Raw genomic sequence first — 20,126 nt, forward strand, 5'->3', positions numbered from 1 at the left:
TGAAACAGATTATAATTTCTAGGTATGATAATGATATATTAACAGAGTAATTGATACTTTTCATTTTTATTGTCTATACATTTAATTTATAGTCATGTCGGAAGACACAATTGTCCTTAATTTATTGTCCTCACCACAACCACAAAGCAGGAACTAGTGATTTGGACCAGTATTTTAAAGTGAGAAACATCTTTTTCACTTTAAAATAATGGTCCAGATCACTAGTAGTCCTTGAAGAGTGACTAGGTAATGCTTGAGTAATGCTTGAGTGATGCATTTTATGACTATTTTTAGAGTAAAAATGATGACTGATTACGTCTCAGACATGTTAATGTTGTGATTAGTAGTTAATTAGTAATTCTTTATAATTTGTCATAATTACCTATTAGTTCTTAATGATGCCAATCTCATTAAGTAATTATTGATTACCTAATAAGAAACTATCTTAGTCCTAAATTCGATATTACTTACTGATTAGTTAAGCTTGTTTCCATATTAGTTAATAGTAGTAGTTGAAGTGTTAAGGTAGTACTACTCATTAGTATAGTTCCTGCATAGTTACTTATTAATGATGGACCATTATTCTAAAGTGTTAAAAATTTTTTTAATTTAAACCATTTTTTAATATATATACTGTATGTATATATATGTCAGTTCAAAATACATGACTGCTGGTATACTGTTAGCAAACCTCCTGATGCCACCCACACTGCTGAGAGCAGCTTTAGATGAATGTGTTATTGTGTGCTGCAAGCTTTCCTCTCAATGGCCTCCGTCACTGCCAAGAACTGCTGTGCGAAGTCCTCTACACTACAGTATCACTGAAGAGGCTGCCTTGGGCAATGGTGACGTTGAGAAAGCAAACTTTCTCAGCATCCCGTATCTCTGCAAGGTTTAGGCACAGGTCACACTCCTAGACCACCAATGTAGACATTGCCCGATCCAGGGCCTGTGGCGTGACCTTCGTAGCCCGAAGGAAGACTTGCAGGATGGCCATTGCATGCAGTGTAGATGCTGCCAGAGGCATTGTAAGCTCTCGCTGTGAGCGATGAGGTAAACTTGCATGCCCTGGAAGGGAGCCTCGGACAATTCCTCCAGGTGGGGGTGTTTTGCGGGCATAAGTACACCACAATCTCACTCTTCATCTGTGGAACCTCCAAGGTCCCCTGTGCCGCCTCACCATCGAGGGTAGTGGGAAAGAGATATCAACTGCATCCAGCAGGACAGAACGGCATCTTTAAAAAGATCAGATTCGCTGTGAATCAGCTCTTTTTTAAAAGGGGTCCTATCATGCTTTTTCACTTTTTCACCTTTAGTTAGTGTGTAATGTTGCTGTTTGAGCATAAAAAGATTTGAAAGGTTACGCTCAAAGTCCACTCCAAAGGGAGATATTTTATTTAACAGAATTCACTTACCAAGAACTACAACGAATGACTCGTTTGGACTACAACACATTTTTTACAGGCTTTATGAAGTCACAATGTTGCTCATCTCCACCCACGGAATACGCAAAAATAAGGCTGACACTGTCCCTGTACATTAAAACCCCAACGTTTATCTGTGTGCTGCACATTTTATGGAGAACAGCTTCCAGAACCAGTACAATGCAGGCTACGCACAAAAGCTTCTCCTGAAATGGAGCAGTTCCCACTTTTGTCGGGACAATCTGTTGTTTGTAAGTATGCCTTATTAACTTGTAAGTATGCCTTATTATTTGTAGTTGTGCTTTCTATTAACAGTTCCAATTATAAGTTTTAAGTTGTTGCTACGATGTAAACAAAGGGCAAAGCTGTTTGCCTCCGCTTTCCTGGTAGCCAACATTAATGTTGATATAGTGTTTACTGTAGCGTTTGTAAGCTCTCGTTTTTGTAAGTTCGCCGCCCCTTAGGAAAATTAACCATGGTTTTGTGATCGATTACTGTTTGTATTACCATAGTTTTCTGACAAATATCATCATTAAATGGTGTATAACATTGTATCTAAAATGTATAAGTAAATTACACACAAAAGACATACCACTCAGAAACATCTAGTGAAATCCGTGCTTGCAAAGTCCGTGCATGAACTCCGTTCTGCATGATCTTCTGTTTTTTTTTAACAATCTTTTCAATCAGACTTGAATTGGTTTGAAATGTACGCCATCTTTAATATTGCCACCTGAGCAGATGAACTCGCGGTTATGGTAAGGGGCGTGACATTTCCCCAATATGCGCTAAGTGGTGCAAATCACAACACACTGGGCCAGCTAACCAATCATAGCACATTTCATATTTCGGAAGGAGGGGCTTCATCGAAACAGGAACTACATGGTGCGTTCGGGCCAGACTGGGGAGAGAGGTGCTGTAATAATGTCAAATATGTGAAAAATAATTTGTTTTTTGAACAATCAAGCATGAAAGCATTTTTTTGGTACACCCCAACAAACAAAATAAAGACTTCGTAAAAGGGCATAATAGGACCCCTTTAAAGGAAATCAAGAGAAACACACCGCTGAAATGTGTGTTTCCATGTGTTTCTGGATGTGGTCTTTACCTAGCATAGCCAGACCTTCAGACTGACGGCAGAAGGTCTGGACTCTATCGCAGCTTTTCTTGGCCAAGTACTGCACAAGAGGACGTTTGACTGACATGTAACGCAACCAATCACAGTTTGTTTTGTTCCACATCATGTTTAGGGGCGTGACAACAAATGTTGATGTCCCCACAATAACACACCGGCGTGCATCTAATAAATTATTCATTCAAGAACGGTGTGCAAGTTTACTGCAACAATGGAGCTGCAAACTTCACATACTTTTGAAAATCCAGCGTTTAGTTGATCCTGGTAAGCACTCATTGTCACAGTTGTAAACATGACTGCTTTCTTCTTCCACAAGGGGTTTTGGAGTCATGGCATTTGTTTCCAGGTAGACAGATAAAGAACGCGACACACAAGTCTCCCGGACATCCTGTATCAGACGTTCTGCCAACGGTCCGTGGGCGTGATGTCTGAGGATGAGACTAGCTCTGGCTGACAGTCACGATCGTTGCCTCACATGTCTGGGTATCATGCACACTGAGCTAGCTTTCGTGGATGAGTCATGTACCCACTGCAGGAAGATGACCATCACGGTGTTGCAATCGAGCCTCAAGTACCTCAGATGAGGTGGAGTCCACTAGTCTATACCCCAATCTAACTCCTCTTCTGAAAGGAAGAGGGCTACTTTGGTGAATAGCCAGGGTGACCAGATGATTACAATGGTAATGTTGAACGTGACTGACTGATAGGGAACGTCTCGGTTACGTATGTAACCCTCATTCCCTGATTCGTCAGATCACGCCTGACGTAACTTCTTCGTTCCCTTCTTCAGGGAATGAGGGTTACATACGTAACTGAGACAATATCTCCTGGATATTGTTGCTTTGTATGATGATTGCTCCTTCACAAACAAAGATAGCATAGTTCACTTAACATATTAAGTGTCCATAGTCCTGTTAGACTATAAATAGTATAGTAATCATAATGATAACCAATATAATATCAATCACACAAAATCGTTATCACAATCACTATCGATTACAGTCATAATCACATCACCATCACACTTATAATCGAAGATAATAATCATAATTACAATCATAATCAAGTCAGTTCAAATCTTAATTCAACACTCACCAATGTGCAGTAAAAAGTGCAGACAATGCCAGTGGCAAATATGGATCCCCAAAGATCAAATCCTGTCACTGATGGGTAAAGGATAAAAAGGATATATTTATATACATGATATTCTGCATGAATGACTCCTAAATGTAGAGCTGACTTTAATATAAATCATTAACCAGGAGGCAGGGACACACAAGGGGATGACCAAACCTCCAGGGATGACCAAATTATTCTGAAATGATTTAAATTCAGTTAACATAATCTACATTAAAATGCAAAATAAATAAACAAATAAACAAGCAAAAAAATAAAATTGAGATATACAATATTAAACTGAAATATTTGTTTAAAGTTTATTTTTATTTCAACAGAAGTACTAGGGGTATACACTCACCTAAAGGATTATTAGGAACACCATACTAATACTGTGTTTGACCCCCTTTCGCCTTCAGAACTGCCTTAATTCTACGTGGCATTGATTCAACAAGGTGCTGACAGCATTCTTTAGAAATGTTGGCCCATATTGATAGGATAGCATCTTGCAGTTGATGGAGATTTGTGGGATGCACATCCAGGGCACGAAGCTCCCGTTCCACCACATCCCAAAGATGCTCTATTGGGTTGAGATCTGGTGACTGTGGGGGCCATTTTAGTACAGTGAACTCATTGTCATGTTCAAGAAACCAATTTGAAATGATTCGAGCTTTGTGACATGGTGCATTATCCTGCTGGAAGTAGCCATCAGAGGATGGGTACATGGTGGCCATAAAGGGATGGACATGGTCAGAAACAAGGCTCAGGTAGGCCGTGGCATTTAAACGATGCCCAATTGGCACTAAGGGGCCTAAAGTGTGCCAAGGAAAACATCCCCCACACCATTCTTTCCCATTCTGACATTCAGTTTGGAGTTCAGGAGATTGTCTTGACCAGGACCACATCCCTAAATGCATTGAAGCAACTGCCATGTGATTGGTTGATTAGATAATTGCATTAATGAGAAATTGAACAGGGGCACGTTCAAGATCACAACAGTGCACAACGTTTTGCTACGGTTTCCGGGTTGAACGTCATGTTTCCTGGAAACGGCGTGCACCGGTGTGCAACGGGGTTTGAGATGCGTTTTCTCTTGTTTGGTGGGCGTGTCAGAACTGCAGTCCAATCAGCAGCAACATGTATATAAAGCACGCGGTATTAAAGTGAACTCGCACAATGGAAGTAATTTACAAATGTGTTCGATACGCAACAACTGAGCATATTAGAAGACATGTTTGTCGTAAGTATTATTGTAAAAATATAGGATATCAACATAATGATGTAGTTGTTTATATTTTTAGCTTCATTGCAAGTGTGTGACATTTGGTATAGAAATAAACAATGCATGTAAAGTGCTTTTCCTAAAAATGAGAAAGAAAATACAGGGTATTAAAACAGTATGAACTACAAATAAAGTCAGTATGTGAGGCTAAATAGATGTGCTTTTGATGTGCTTCCATTTCAGTTTCCACAAATCCCTTCACTCGATTGGGATGTTCTCTTGTGTTCTGGGCGGCAAGTGCAGTAACTGTAACATCGGGCATATTTTGTAGTATTAAACACATTTATACCGACTTCATCAGGCTCCGAAAATTCTTCACAAAGAACACAAAAAGCCTTCTCAGCTGCTGTAGTTGCAACTCTTGCGTCATCACAACAGTGCGTTCAACGCATCACCGTTTCTGTTTAAAAAAGTTCTGCAACGTTTTTTCGGCGCTGAACGCAGCCCTGGTGTTCCTAATAATCCTTTAGGTGAGTGTATGTCAGCTTAGATAGGATTTGAACAAGGGGGTAGAGGTTGGGGTGCTTGGAATAAAAAAAAAGTTGAGAACCACTAAAATAAAAAGTCACAATAAACTACAGTAAAGATGGTCCAATTTAACAAACAGAATACTTTTTACATCTTTATTAAACTGCATCAACTGTACCTACTGATCAAAATGGCAAAGTCTGTCCGGAACTGCATAAGCACATTTATATTAAGTATCTAGTGAACCATGCTTTATTGGGAATAACCTCATAAGAAAAATTTTTGTCTGTTTTTTGTTCTTTATGAAGCTTGTTATTTATAGAGATTTTTTTGCCTAAATTTCTCATGTTCCACATAAATGAATGACAGAAATTGAGAGAATTGTAGGTGATTTTCTTCTTTTAACCCTTAGGTTGTTGAAAACTCTGTAACCTCTAATGTTGGCAGTCAAAAATGACCAGCCTTTTAAATATTGCTTGTAAACTGCTCATTATGCTATATCATCGCCAAATATTGGATTCAATCTTGTTTTCTTTTAATTAGGATATGTTTCTAATTTCTTTTTTAAACTGATTGACATAGGCCTCATTGATCTAAGCTTATGCACTTAAGTTTTTGAGTGAAAAAAAATAAATAATTGTGGATGATTTTGTCATTATTCAACAAAATATGGGAAAAAAGTTGCACTGTTTATCCCACTAGTGTGCTTTAATGTTTAACGATGAAGTTTGTTTTGAAATGCTTTTATTTTGTACAAACTGGAACAAAGTGTTGTGTTCCCGGTCAAAAAATGGCTCATAAATGTCTCATTCCATATCTGTAAGTCACTACAACATTATGTCAACACAGAAATGGCGTCTCACTCGGGAGCACCAATCACCTCTAAGTTTTATAAAAATGCATTGCAAGCCAAGCCACTCCCCCGCACATAAGGGTATATAAGATGGTGGCACTAAAAGAGCAAGCACGGGCGGCGAGCGTCTTTTCAAAAATGCTTTTTCGTCCTTGTGGTCATTTCCTGTCCTCATCTGACCACCATGATTGCTGTCTCACATGTCTGGTCCGTGAGCATGCTGAGATGGCATTCATGGATGGTTCATGTTGTCACTGCGAGAGCATAACCATGTCGGCTTTGCACTTGTGACTCTGCTTCTTCGTGAATGCAAGAGTCCCCTCTGCTGAACCCTCCACCTTGTTCTGAGTGCTTGCGGTTGGATAAGTGGTTCCTGGGTGCGGCTGCGGTTCACAGCCGCGTCGTGCCCAAGTGCCTTTCTTCCCGGAAGTGCACGAGGAGGTTCAGAAGTCGTGGAAGTCACCTTTTACTGCCTGAAGCTGCTTCACAGCCTCCGACACTCTCACTACCCTCAATGGTGTGGCCGCCAGGGGTTACGTGGAGATTCCCCAAGTGGAGCGTGCAATTGTGGTGAAACCAGACACGTCTCCTGTCCAAGGCCTGTAAGACGATGGCAGCCCTAGCTGCTAAGGCTTACAGTGTTGCTAGAAAGGCAGCTTCCAGAAGTTCAAAAGCATGCGATTGCCATCCTGCAAGTCAATAAGGCAAAAGCACTCAAATAACTACAAGAGAGTAGTTCTGAGCCAGGTTTGATGCAGGCCCTCGGCCAGACAATGTCCACCTTGGTGGCCCAGGAACGCCATCCCTGGCTAAACCCTGCAGAGATGAGGATGCCGACAAAGTCCGCTTTCTTGATGCTCCCATTTCGCAAGGAGGCCTCTTCAAGGGCTTTGCCCAGCAGGTCTCGGCAGTCCAAAAGCAGACGGAGGCCATCAAGATTATCCTATCCCGGTGTGATATCACCGCCACCAGGCCGCTGCGGGCTGGCCCCCAGTCTGCTCGTCGCAGAGGGCATCCTCCTGCGTAACCTGAGATGTCACCCCGGCCGCCATGTCGTACCCCCCACAGGAAGGTGACACAGCTAATTCAGGCTGCCACTAAACCTTCTAAACGTCCATCTAAGTGGCCCTGATGTGGGTGGCCCAGAGATGGAGGGAGCTGCTCTTAACCAGGAGGTGGTGATCAGAATCTTCAGTTTTGTTTCAAAGAGTTTATTTCTGTTCCGCATAAAAGAGCAGTTTCCTTAGTCTCTGGGCCATACCTGGCATGGTTTATCAGTGAACGACGCTCTGCTTTCTCACTCCTAGCCCCACTTCTCTTGCTGCAGGCCAGGAGTTTGCATTTCGAGGATGCGCTGCTTCCTCACGCCTCCCTAGCCTGTCCCTCACTGGAACCATGGAGGCAGGATAAACCACATACACTGCCTCTACTGCATCACGCTCCAACCCCAGGAACCAATCGTCCTGCCCGGGAAAGTATGGCTGCCAACTCCGCTTCACCCTCAGACTGCACTGTCACACCCGAAGGTAGCAGCACAGATGAGTAATCTACGTCAGAAGGCATAAGCCCACCTTCCTCACATGCCTTGAATGAGAAATTAAGCTAGTTCGAGGGCTAGGCGCCAAACTCATCCAGAAACTCAAACAGGGGAACGAGTGTGCTGAGTAATGAGAGGCGCGCAGGGACTGACCAGACGACATCTCTCTAATTGTATCCCCCAGATCGCCTTCAGTGCCGGTCGCCTCCCGGTGGGGAGAATCTGAATCTGGTGAGGAGAATCGTGGCCTCTTGAAGAAGTACGAGAGTCGCAACCGCAACGTCCCAATGGGCATGCTCTTGCAGGGAAGGCATGAAGCATCCACGAAAGCTGTTTCTGTATGGGCGTGGCCTAAACAGTGCAGACAGCAATCGTACCCTTCCGAGGGAGAGAGAAAACTTTAAAAAGACGCAATCTGCCATGCAGCTCTTTTAGAGGAATTCACTTTTTTGAAAAGGAAATTGCCTCTTTTAGAACGCTGCTGATGCACCCAGGGGAGCTCTCTGCACTTATCCACTGTTTTATGCTGATGAACCAGCAGCAAATGCTTTATTCCAGAGGTGAATGGATTTGTTTCTCTTGCAGAGTAAAGAGACGCTGGCTTAGGCTCCAAAAAACAAAGCTGAAATGTGTGTGCATGCCGGCGGCCTTATACACCCGTATGTCTGTGGGCGTGGCCTGAACATTACATTGACCTTTTCTGAATATTTCAGAGGTGTTTGGGGCTCTCAAGGGTGACCCCTAGTGTCTGTATTTCAACACAATGTTGATAGTGACTAAATCAGTGTTTCTCAACCTCTCCTGCAGGGACCCCCTGACAGGCCATGTTTCTGTTTTAACCCTGAAATGGCACACCTGATTCAAGTCATTAAAGGCTTAATGAGTAGTTGACTAATTGATTAATTGAACTATTCCTACTCTAATTACTCATTAAGCCTTTAATTACTTGAATCAGGTGTGCCATTTCAGAGTTAAAACAAAAACATGGCCTGTCAGGGGGTCCCTGCAGGAGAGGTTGAGAAACACTGGACTAAATGAAAGCAATCTAAATGCACATGGCTTGTTGATCAAAACTAAACAAAAAAAAATCCGTTTCACTCTTCACAACTTCTAAACATTCTTTCATCATAAAAACCATCAGATGCAAAATGATTCATTGAATTATCAAAATTCCATAAATTCCATATTCCATAAATATCTATTACATGGACTGTTTGTATGTCTGCTAAACTGACAAATGGCCTGCCATTGTAATGAAATAGGAATCCCAATCTTACCAATCTTCCAAGTCTGGAAGCATAGTAGGCTATATGGAGTTGGCCCTGCACAATCACTACCATTTTTGAACATGGGCGAACGTCTAAATCCCTAAACAGCAACAGCAGTTTATTTTTGTTAAATGTGTTGCATGTAAACTGAAAATTCACAGTTCCCTTTCGCAGTCACTCCGAGTTACGTCGGATGACGGAGAATGGGGGTTTCGCCAGAAAGCCAATCCTCTTCGAGTATTAAAAAACGAGCCAATGGCAAAGAAATGCCATGGGTCTGCGGAATTTGCATGATGTATCTCCGCCCCACCACGTGGGTATTTAAGGAGAGACACCTGCAACAGCAGATCATGTTTTCGCTTCGGAGCCAAGAGAACCTCTTCACTTCACAGCCACAAGACCTGAGTTTACAAGTGACTCACCTCTTCGAGACGAGCGAACTCTCCAGTGTTGGTGTGACGGCGGTACCCAGCGAGTCTTCACATTGCCTGCGATCTGTGCAGTGGTCTGCCTGACTTTGTGTTTTCTCCCTGGTCGCCTCAGCATTGCAGAGTTTTTCCTCTCCTAAAAGAGCTGCACGTGGCACGTCTTTTTAAAGATGTCTCGCCCGTGTTCTTCTGGTTGCGGTCGATATTTGTCATCTTCTGATGGGCACGAGCGCTGCTTTGTGTGTCTGGGCTTTGAACGCGCTAAAGCAGCGCTCGTGGATGACTCATGTTCCTTCTGTGGGAACATGGCCATCGCAACACTAAGATTAAGACTCAATGATCTTTCAGTGAGAGTCCCCGCGTCCACCACCCGTTCTGCTTCCTCCACGAGAGGTGGTAGTTCGGCTGGGGGACAGGGTGATCTGAGGGTGACGGTGTGGAGCAATCCGACGATGCGTCCTCGGACCACGCCCCCCTCCGCTGTGTTGCAACCCGCGAGTGCCGCGGTGACTCAGGCGGGTCCTTCTTCGGAAGCCCCGCGTGTTTCATTCGGCGCTCCAGAGGATGACACGATGTCGATCGCGGCATCACAAGGTGGGCTCGAGTCTTCGGGAAGTGAGGATGCGGCTGCGTTGCCTCCTTCGGGAGTCCCAGCGTTGCCCGTGTCGGATCCCGAGATGACAGCCATGCTGTCCCGGGCAGCCATGAGCATCGGGCTAGAGTGGAACCCTCCGCCCTGCCCCGAGCGCTCACGGCTGGACGATTGGTTTTTGGGTGCGGCTGCCGCCTCACGGCCTCAGCCAACCCCAATTCCTTTCTTCCCGGAGCTGCATGAGGAGCTGTCGAGATCATGGAAGGCTCCTTTGACCTCCCGTGAACGCTCGTCAGCTTTCTCCGCCTTTCCTCCCCTCGATGGCGCAGCTGTCCATGGGTACACTGGGATTCCCCCGGTGGAGCGCTCTGTTGCGATGCAACTGTGTCCTCAGAGCGCATCCTCTCGTGGTAATCCTAAGCACCCGTCCAAGGCCTGTAGATTCTCGTCATCTATGGTGGCGAGGTCTCACAGAGCTGCAGGACAGGCGGCTGCCGCCTTGCATGCGATGAGCACCTTACAGGTCTACCAGGCCCAGCTGCTCAGAGACATGCACGAGGGCAGGACTGACCCAGGGACGTTCGACGAACTGCGTGCCGCCACTGACATCGCTCTCCGGGCGACGAAGGTGGCCTCACGCTCCCTGGGTCAGGTGATGGCCACTAATGTGGTCCAGGAGCGTCACCTCTGGCTGAACCTGGCCGATAAGCGGGACGTTGAGCGGACTCGTCTGCTCGACGCCCCCATATCCCAGGCCGGCCTCTTCGGCGGAGCGGTTGAAGACTTCGCCCAGCAGTTTTCAACCGCACAGAAGCAGTCTGAGGCGATCAAACATATTCTGCCCCGACGGCCAGCTGCTGCCTCCACCCAGCCGTCGGCACAGACGCCTCAGCCTGCTCGCCGCCGAGGGCGCCCTCCTGCAGCTCCCGCCCCTCCCGCACGGCCCCAGCAGCAGCCTTCACCCGGGCCGCGTCGTGGAGGAAGCCGCAGGAAGGCGCCCCAGCCCCCTTAGGCCCTGCGCCCCGCTAAACGCCAGGCCAAGCGGCGTTCCTGAGACGGGCTGCTCAGTGATGGTGTCGGTTTTTTCCCAGGAGGCGGTTGCAGGCCCCCTCCTTCCCCCGGTGGAGGGCCGGGGGAGAATCTTTTGTTCTCCACTCCCCGCTGCTCACCCACGGGTGGGCAGCACCCTAATGTGGTTAAAGAAAGAACCGAAATGTCCATCACTGAGCATACAGAGCCGGATGACAGTGTGCGACGCCCCCGTGCCTCGCCACTCTCGTCCTGCTCTGTCTCTGAGGGCGAGGATGACAGTGCGTGCCGTCCCCGGGCCACACCACTCTCATCCCCCTCTATCGCCAGACCCCTGGCAGAGCAGACCCCCGCGGAACGCTGGTCCTTCCCGGGTCTCCTCTGTCAGGGCGCGGAGCTTGGCTGTGCACACGCTCAGGGCCGCTATGCCACCCTTGCCTGTGCCGGTCACTCCGCTTCGCTGCCCCTCCGGGGGGACGTCTGTGGCTCGGATGATTCCGCTGGATCAGTTTTTGGGGGCTTGGTTAGAGCTCCCCAATCTGTCCCGTTGGGTCGCCCGAACTATCAGGCTCGGCTATGCGATTCAGTTCGCACGGTCTCCTCTCCGATTCAGGGGAGTCCGCTTTACTATGGTCGGTGGCAATGCCCCGGTCATGAGAGCGGAGGTTGCTACCCTGCTGGCGAAGGGTGAAATCGAGGCTGTCCCTCCAGCCGAGATGAGGTCAGGGTTCTACAGCCCCTACTTCATTGTCCCCAAGAAAACCGGTGGGTTACGGCCAATCCTGGACTTGCGCGTCTTGAACCGCTCCCTTCACAGGCTGCCGTTCAAGATGCTCACGGCCAAACGCATTTTCGAATGCGTGCGGCCACAGGATTGGTTTGCAGCGATAGACCTGAAGGACGCCTACTTTCATGTCTCCATTTTACCTCGACACAGACCGTTTGTTCGGTTTGCTTTCGAGGGGCAGGCATACCAGTACGCGGTTCTCCCATTCGGGTTGGCTCTGTCTCCTCGCGTCTTTACGAAGGTCGTCGAGGCAGCCCTTGTTCGCATCCTGAATTATCTCGACGACTGGCTAATATTAGCTCACTCTCGAATTCAGGTTTGCGAACACAGAGACCTTGTGCTCCGGCACCTAGCCCGTCTGGGCCTTCGGGTCAACTGGGAGAAGAGCAAACTTTGCCCCGTGCAGAGGATCTCTTTTCTCGGTATGGAGATAGACTCGGTCGCCATGTCCGCGCAGCTTACGAGCGAGCGTGCACACTCACTGCTGACTTGTCTTCGACAGTTCGAGGGCAAGAATGCGGTCCCACTGAAACTTTTTCAGAGGCTCCTGGGGCATATGGCATCCGCAGCCGCGGTAACGCCACTCGGATTGCTTCATATGAGACCGCTTCAGCTGTGGCTTCGCAATCGAGTCCCGAGGTGGGCATGGCATCGCGGTACGCTCAGAGTTCCAATAACTCCGACCTGCCGTCAGACCTTCACCCCGTGGCGGAACCTCAGCTTTCTACGGGCCGGAGTTCCCTTAGAACGAGTTTCCAGGCATGTTGTCGTCTCCACAGATGCCTCTGCCACGGGCTGGGGCGCCATGTGCAATGGACATGCAGCCGCGGGCTCCTGGACAGGACCCCAGCGCCTCATGCATGTCAATTGCCTCGAGTTGCTGGCAGTACGCCTTGCCCTGCACCGCTTCCACGCGTTGCTCCTGGGTCAACACGTACTTGTCCGCTCGGACAATACCGCGACTGTAGCGTACATCAACCGTCAGGGTGGTCTACGCTCTCGCCGTATGTCGCAACTCGCACGCCACCTCCTCTTATGGAGTCAGAAGCACCTGAGGTCCCTTCGTGCTATTTACATTCCAGGAGTGCGGAACCTTGCAGCCGACGAGCTGTCACGGCTCCGGCCAACCTCTGGCGAATGGCGACTCCATCCCCAGTCGGTCCAGCTGATTTGGGACCAGTTCGGGGACGCACAGATAGATCTGTTTGCCTCCCACGACTCATCCCATTGCGCCCTGTATTACTCCCTGTCCGAGGGCACGCTCGGCACGGATGCACTGGCGCACAGCTGGCCGCAGGGCCTACGCAAATATGCGTTTCCCCCAGTGAGCCTTCTCGCACGGACTCTGTGCAAGATCAAGGAGGACGAGGAGCAGGTCATATTGGTCGCCCCATACTGGCCCACCAAGACCTGGTTCTCCGAACTGATACTCCTCGCGACAGCACCTCCTTGGCCAATTCCTCTGAGGAAGGACCTCCTTTCTCAGAGACGGGGCACCCTATGGCACCCTCGTCCCGATCTTTGGAGACTCCACGTGTGGCTCCTGGACGGGACGAGGCAGGTTTGAGTACCCTGCCACCAGCGGTGGCGGCTACCATCACTTCCGCTAGAGCATCGTCCACGAGACATGTCTATGCGTTGAAGTGGAACCTCTTCGTTAACTGGTGCTCTTCTCGCCGAGAAGACCCCAGGAGATGCTCGATCAGCGTTGTGCTTTCCTTCCTGCAAGACGGGTTGGAGCGAAGGCTGTCTCCCTCCACCCTGAAGGTTGTATGTGGCCGCTATTGCTGCATATCACGAAGCAGTTGAAGGTAAGTCTCTTGGAAAACACGACCTGATCATCAGGTTCCTGAGAGGAGCGAGGAGACTGAATCCTCCTCGCCCTCCTCTCGTTCCCTCTTGGGACCTCTCAGTGGTCTTAAGTGCCCTGCAGAGGGCTCCCTTTGAGCCTCTGCAATCAGCTGAGCTTAAGATCCTGTCAATGAAGACAGCGCTCCTCGTTGCGTTGGCCTCCATCAAGAGAATAGGGGACCTGCACGCATTCTCCGTTGACGAAGCGTGCCTGGAGTTCGGGCCCGGTCACTCTCACGTGATCCTGAGACCCCGGCCTGGATATGTGCCCAAGGTTCCCACCACTCCCTTCCGGGACCAGGTGGTGAACCTGCAAGCGCTGCCCCGGGAGGAGGCAGACCCAGCCTTGGCACTGCTCTGTCCAGTACGCGCACTCCGTGCTTACGTAGACAGGACGCAGTGTTTCAGGACCTCAGACCAGCTCTTTGTCTGTTATGGTGGGAAGCTGAAGGGAAAGGCTCTCTCCAAACAAAGGTTGTCTCACTGGATAGTGGACGCCATTGCTTTGGCATACCAGCAGCAAGGTCGACCATGCCCCCTTGGTGTGACCGCCCACTCCACCCGGAGTGTGGCGTCCTCTTGGGCTTTAGCGCGTGGCGCCTCGCTGACAGACATCTGCAGAGCTGCAGGCTGGGCGACACCTAACACATTCGCCAGATTTTACAATCTCCGAGTGGAGCCAGTCTCCTCCCGTGTACTGTCTTTTTCAAGCTAACACGGGAACCGTTAGGTGTCTTCGCTTGCTCGCCACTCCACTCCACAGACTGGATACGTGCGATATTTACTCAGGTAGCCTTCCTCTCTGAAGCCCTGAGTTCCTCCAGCACTGTTGACGCTGGCGCCAGTGTCTATTGCCTGTGCGTCGGCTAGGTGCCTCCGTGTGCATGGTTCCTCCTCCGAGCAACCCCCACATGTGTATTTCCACTGTAAGCCTCCTTGAGCATGTGTCTTTCCCTCGGCAAGCCACCTTGCCACTCCTGGAGTTGAAAGTAGATGCCACCCTACGGGTTGGTCACTCCAGTGTTCCTCCATATGAAGCCCCCTCGGGCCATATGTGTATTCTTAAGTCCTCCCTACGGGTAGGCATGCTGCGGCATATCTCCCCTGAGATATGCTTCCCAGTGTACCTTGGTATTCCTGTGTTAAGTAGGACTCCTTCGTCCGTGCCTATATCACGACAGGGAGGTCAGACTTCGCAGGGCACTGGAGGACAGCTGTGAAGGTGGCGTGATTACACGGGGACCCCCATTCTCCGTCATCCGACGTAACTCGGAGTGACTACGAAAGGGAACGTCTCGGTTACGGATGTAACCCTCGTTCCCTGAGTAGGGAACGGAGACGTTACGTCTCCGTGCCACTTCCGCTGTACCGCTGGGTCGACGCCTGAGTTCAGTCTCGGCTCCTCAGCGAAGACATGATCTGCTGTTGCAGGTGTCTCTCCTTAAATACCCACGTGGTGGGGCGGAGATACATTATGCAAATTCCGCAGACCCATGGCATTTCTTTGCCATTGGCTCGTTTTTTAATACTCGAAGAGGATTGGCTTTCTGGCGAAACCCCCATTCTCCGTCATCCGACGTAACGTCTCCGTTCCCTACTCGGGGAACGAGGGTTACATCCGTAACCGAGACGTTTCTTGTCATGGAAGTGCAATATGAAGATATGTAAGAATGTGCGGTGTTAGGGGAAGAATACAATATGTAAAAATTAACAAGCAACAGTGAATTTCCAGTTTACATGTAACAGATTTCTACAAAAATAAATGTGCTGTATAAATAAAAAAATATTAGTTCCCACTTGATATTAGGTGTCTTTAATGACTATGTACTAACATTTAAATTAATTATTTGATACAATGCACTTATTGTGTTTTTAAATTGTATTTGCATGTATAAAAGACCTGCATGTACAGCTGTAATTAAATCTAGAATTACACTGTTGACCCTTCTCTTGCCCCTTACACCAACCTTAATGCTGGGCTCACACTATGACACTTTTTATTTTGTTGGCATTGTGGAATTTTTCTGACACATTAGGTTTTGAAGCATGAATTCAATGTTTTGGGTGAGTTACATTTTGCAGACATGCAATAGAGTTCTGATGTTCAAGCAAACAGTTGACCAATGAACTTACAGTTTAGAGAATGTTAAGACTGTTTTAAAAAATGGGCCAAAGCGATTGAGGAAAACTGTAATATAAAACCTTTAATTTGACATTGTTACAAAGTATACTTTTGTCATGAAAGTTGACTCTCATTAAGTACACTTCAGTGGAATTTTATTTTATTAATATAATTTTTTTCTTTTTTTTAAATATACTTTTAAGAATTGAAGTACACTACCAGTGCACATTCAATACAAATAAGTGCACTTCTTTTTCACATGGGAAATCCATTCACAAAACCATTCTCCTAAAGCGTCTCAAAAAAATAAAATAAATAAACAACCCGCTCAGATTCATGTGAGGTTCATGTCAAGGTATTTTATTTCTTTGTGATGAATGCAGACTAACCTTGATTCAGAGCTAAAGCAGGGGCATACACTACCACACCAGTGTACAGAATCTGAGGAGTTAACAATAGAACAATCAGCATCAAAAATTTGTCAAAAACCAAACAACAAACTACATAATATGCATTTTAAGTGTATGAACATTGAATCACACTCACCGTTTGAATTATATAAATTAGAGTGGCTGAAACCCGAACAAGCTTACCAAAACGCAATTCCAAATACTGTGAGAAAAACACAAATTACAAATCAGAACAAATAAGTGTCATGCTGGGCCTTAACTTGCATAACTACAGCTGACACAGGATTTATTACTAAAAGTCATGACCTCCAAAAGCCTAGCAACATCTGGCCAACATCACACCTGACAGGGATCATCCCAACTCGGTACTTCATTTCTGTCCTGTAGTAGACATTTGCTATATTTCTGATTTGAATATGGTAATATTAATATATTATGCAATAATGTGATCATATAATATTAATGTATTGTAAAAAGTAAAAATGTGCCATAAAAGTTACCATAAAAAGTATTTATTTTTCATTTGTGTAAGCCAAAGTCAGTTTGATTGACAAAACTAATAAAATATTTGACAAATTATATTTGACAAAACAAAATAAATTTTAAAGGGGTCATATAATTTTTCAAGTTGATTGTACTGAAATGTGTGTTGGCAGTGCCTGTACACAACCATCATATAATGACAAAAATCTATCCAGTGTTTTTGTTTTAATCTCCTTATATGTTTTCCCCTGCCTCAAATTGAGCCGTTCGTTTTTGTGACGTCAATAAAACGGTTGTTGATTGACAGCAGCGTTTCAACACAGCCCAGCCCTGAGCGAGCTGTCATCATAGTCCGTCATTGTTGATACGCTGGAGCAGAATGGCGTCTAAGCGATTGTGGTGTTCTGTTCTTGGGTGTAATAATGAACACAGAGTCATTTTAATGTTCCTAAATCCGAACCGCTGAAGACGCAGTGGCTGAGTTTTGTTTTCGAAGGGAATATTCCCCACGATCAACGTCAATGCTTTCATGTTTGCGCGAATCATCTCTCACCAGACTGCTTTATAAACGAGGATCAGTATAAAGCTGGTTTTGCTAAGAAGCTGGTCCTGAAAAAATCGGTACCAACTATTCATGTTCCCTCTGCACCTCCAGAAGAAGTGAGTGTAAAGTTTTATTAACCTTCATATTAATCTTTGCAAATCGCGAAAAAAAGTTTTTCATGACCATTAGTTGTAACGTCAATCTGTCAATGAACTAACGTATACATCAGTAAACACATAGCTTCGTATCTCACTTCTCTACCCTGCCAGTGGCAGTGCATACAAAAATAGATCAAAGTGACATTAACGTTACCTTAACCAACCATTGTCCAACGGTTCAAACTGATACGATTGCACAGATGTGTCCTCAGAAGCTGCGTCCCAATGTGCATACTATCCATCCTAAATAGTATGTGACATTAGTAATTGTCAGTACTATTTAGGGCAGATAGGGTGGATAGTATGCACATTGGGACGCAGCGAGAGACTCCCGCTGCCATTCTCTGTCCAAAATATACCCTCAACTGTTGTCAAGGCAACACTCCACGTGTCACGGTGTGGGTTTTGTGTTTTGTTGGCCGCCCGAGAGGTCTTCGCCGCCGTGGCTGCCCGAGGGGTCTTCACCGCTATGGCCGCCCGAGGGGTCTTCACCGCCGTGGCCGCCCGAGAGGTCTTCACCGCCGTGGCCGCCCGAGAGGTCTTCACCGCCGTGGCCGCCCGAGGGGTCTTCTCCGCCCAGGTCGCCTGCGCGTCCTGCTCCGCCTTGGTCGTCTGCGCGCCTTTGCAATGCCCTGGTCCCATTCCCCTGCACAGACTTGGCCCTCCTTCCCTCCCCCAAGACCACCTCCGCATCACCACCCTCCGGAACTTGTGTATTTTTGTTTTAAGGGGCGTCGGGAGCCACCCATGGGGGGGGGGGGGGGGGCTATGTCACGGTGTGGGTTTTGTGTTTTGTTCCTTGTTCTTGTCTGTCATGTGATTCCCTGTTTGTCATGTTATCCTGCCATGTGTCTTGTTTCATGTTCAGCTGTTCCCCGTTTTGTTGATTAGTCTCCCCATGTGTTTCTGATTAACCACGCCCCCTTGTTATCTTGTTTAGCTTGTTTGTCTGTGTATTTAAACCCCTGTGTTTCAGTTGTTGGCTGTCGGTTGTTGTTTGATGTTGCGAGGTTCCTAGTTCCGTGTACCTTGTTCTGTATTTACCCTGGATTACACGTTTGTTGGATCATTAAAGTGCTTGCGATTGGATTCACTCTCTGCTTCATTCCTGCCTGATCGTAACAGAACAACCGACCGCAAATGAATCCAGCAGCACGGATCTCGCCAGATCTTCCCAGCATGAGCCGGGAGTTCGCTGGAGAAACCGCAGCCTTAGCCCTAAGGAGCCTTGATCTGTTCCAGTATACCTGGGGGTTTGCCCCCCTCGCTGCCTCCTGCTCTCTCGGAGATGAGGCGATCAAGCTGTGTTACCGGCTAGGGGCTAAGGAGGTCGACCCGAGGGAGCTCCCCGATCTCTCGGGTCTGGACTGGAGAGAGGCACTCTCCAGATGCCTGGAGAGTTTCCTCCCGTGGTATGCCAGGTCATCACCTGATCTCCGCATCCAGCCAGAGACCGTCCAGCCAGAGACCGTCCAGCCAGAGATTCACGTCCAGCCAGAGACCGTCCAGCCAGAGCTTCACGTCAGCCGCGTCCAGCCAGAGCTTCACGTCAGCCACGTCCAGCCAGAGCTTCACGTCAGCCACGTCCAGCCAGAGCTTCACGTCAGCCACGTCCAGCCAGAGCTTCACGTCAGCCACGTCCAGCTAGAGCTTCACGTCAGCCACGTCCAGCCAGAGCTTCACGTCAGCCATGTCCAGCCAGAGCTTCACGTCAGCCACGTCCAGCCAGAGCTTCACGTCAGCCACGTCCAGCCAGAGCTTCACGTCAGCCACGTCCAGCCAGAGCTTCACGTCAGTCACGTCACTTCTGCCGATCCAGAGACTGAGCTTCACGTCACTTCTGCCGATCCAGAGACTGAGCTTCACGTCACTTCTGCCGATCCAGAGACTGAGCTTCACGTCACTTCTGCCGATCCAGAGACTGAGCTTCACGTCACTTCTGCCGATCCAGAGACTGAGCTTCACGTCACTTCTGCCGATCCAGAGACTGAGCTTCACGTCACTTCTGCCGATCCAGAGACTGAGCTTCACGTCCCTTCTGCCGATCCAGAGACTGAGCTTCACGTCACTTCTGCCGATCCTGATCCTGATCCTGAGCCTGATCCTGAGCCTGATCCTGAGCCTGATCCTCTTCCTCTTTTTGAGCCTGTGTCTTCAGACAAGATGGCCGACTCCACGCCTGCCAAGCAAGAGGCTGTGGTTCACGTCACGCCTGCCGAGCAAGAGGTTGTTCACGTCACGTCTGCACAACCAGAGGCTGTCCACGTCACGTCTGCCCAGCCAGAGACTGTTCACGTCACGTCTGCCCAGCCAGAGACTGTTCACGTCACGTCTGCCCAGCCAGAGACTGTTCACGTCACGTCTGCCCAGCCAGAGACTGTTCACGTCACGTCTGCCCAGCCAGAGACTGTTCACGTCACGTCTGCCCAGCCAGAGACTGTTCACGTCACGTCTGCCCAGCCAGAGACTGTCCACGTCACGTCTGCCCAGCCAGAGACTGTTCACGTCACGTCTGCCCAGCCAGAGACTGTTCACGTCACGTCTGCCCAGCCAGTGACTGGTCACGCCACGTGTGCGCCGCCTGAACCCTCAGTGACCGCAACACTGGCCATTATGGCCACAGCCATGTGGTGTGTGTG

The 20,126-nt window shown here is 48.0% G+C and overlaps 1 protein-coding gene across 1 annotated transcript in view; it reads right to left on the reverse strand.

The window, feature by feature from the left end:
• The window catches only part of slc5a12 (solute carrier family 5 member 12), a 51,356-nt gene that overhangs the window by 28,306 nt on the left and 2,924 nt on the right, over positions 1 to 20,126 (reverse strand). The window contains exons 2-4 of the mRNA XM_056245718.1: positions 16,439 to 16,504; positions 16,282 to 16,333; positions 3,655 to 3,722 (exon numbers count right to left, since the gene is read on the reverse strand). Of these exons, the coding sequence (XP_056101693.1) occupies positions 3,655 to 3,722; positions 16,282 to 16,333; positions 16,439 to 16,504 (186 nt within the window). The remainder of the gene's footprint in view (positions 1 to 3,654; positions 3,723 to 16,281; positions 16,334 to 16,438; positions 16,505 to 20,126) is intronic.

Source organism: Rhinichthys klamathensis, unplaced genomic scaffold, assembly GCF_029890125.1.
Source record: "Rhinichthys klamathensis goyatoka isolate OS25496 unplaced genomic scaffold, OSU_Roscu_1.1 h1tg000033l_1, whole genome shotgun sequence".
NCBI classification, from domain to species: Eukaryota; Metazoa; Chordata; class Actinopteri; order Cypriniformes; family Leuciscidae; genus Rhinichthys; species Rhinichthys klamathensis.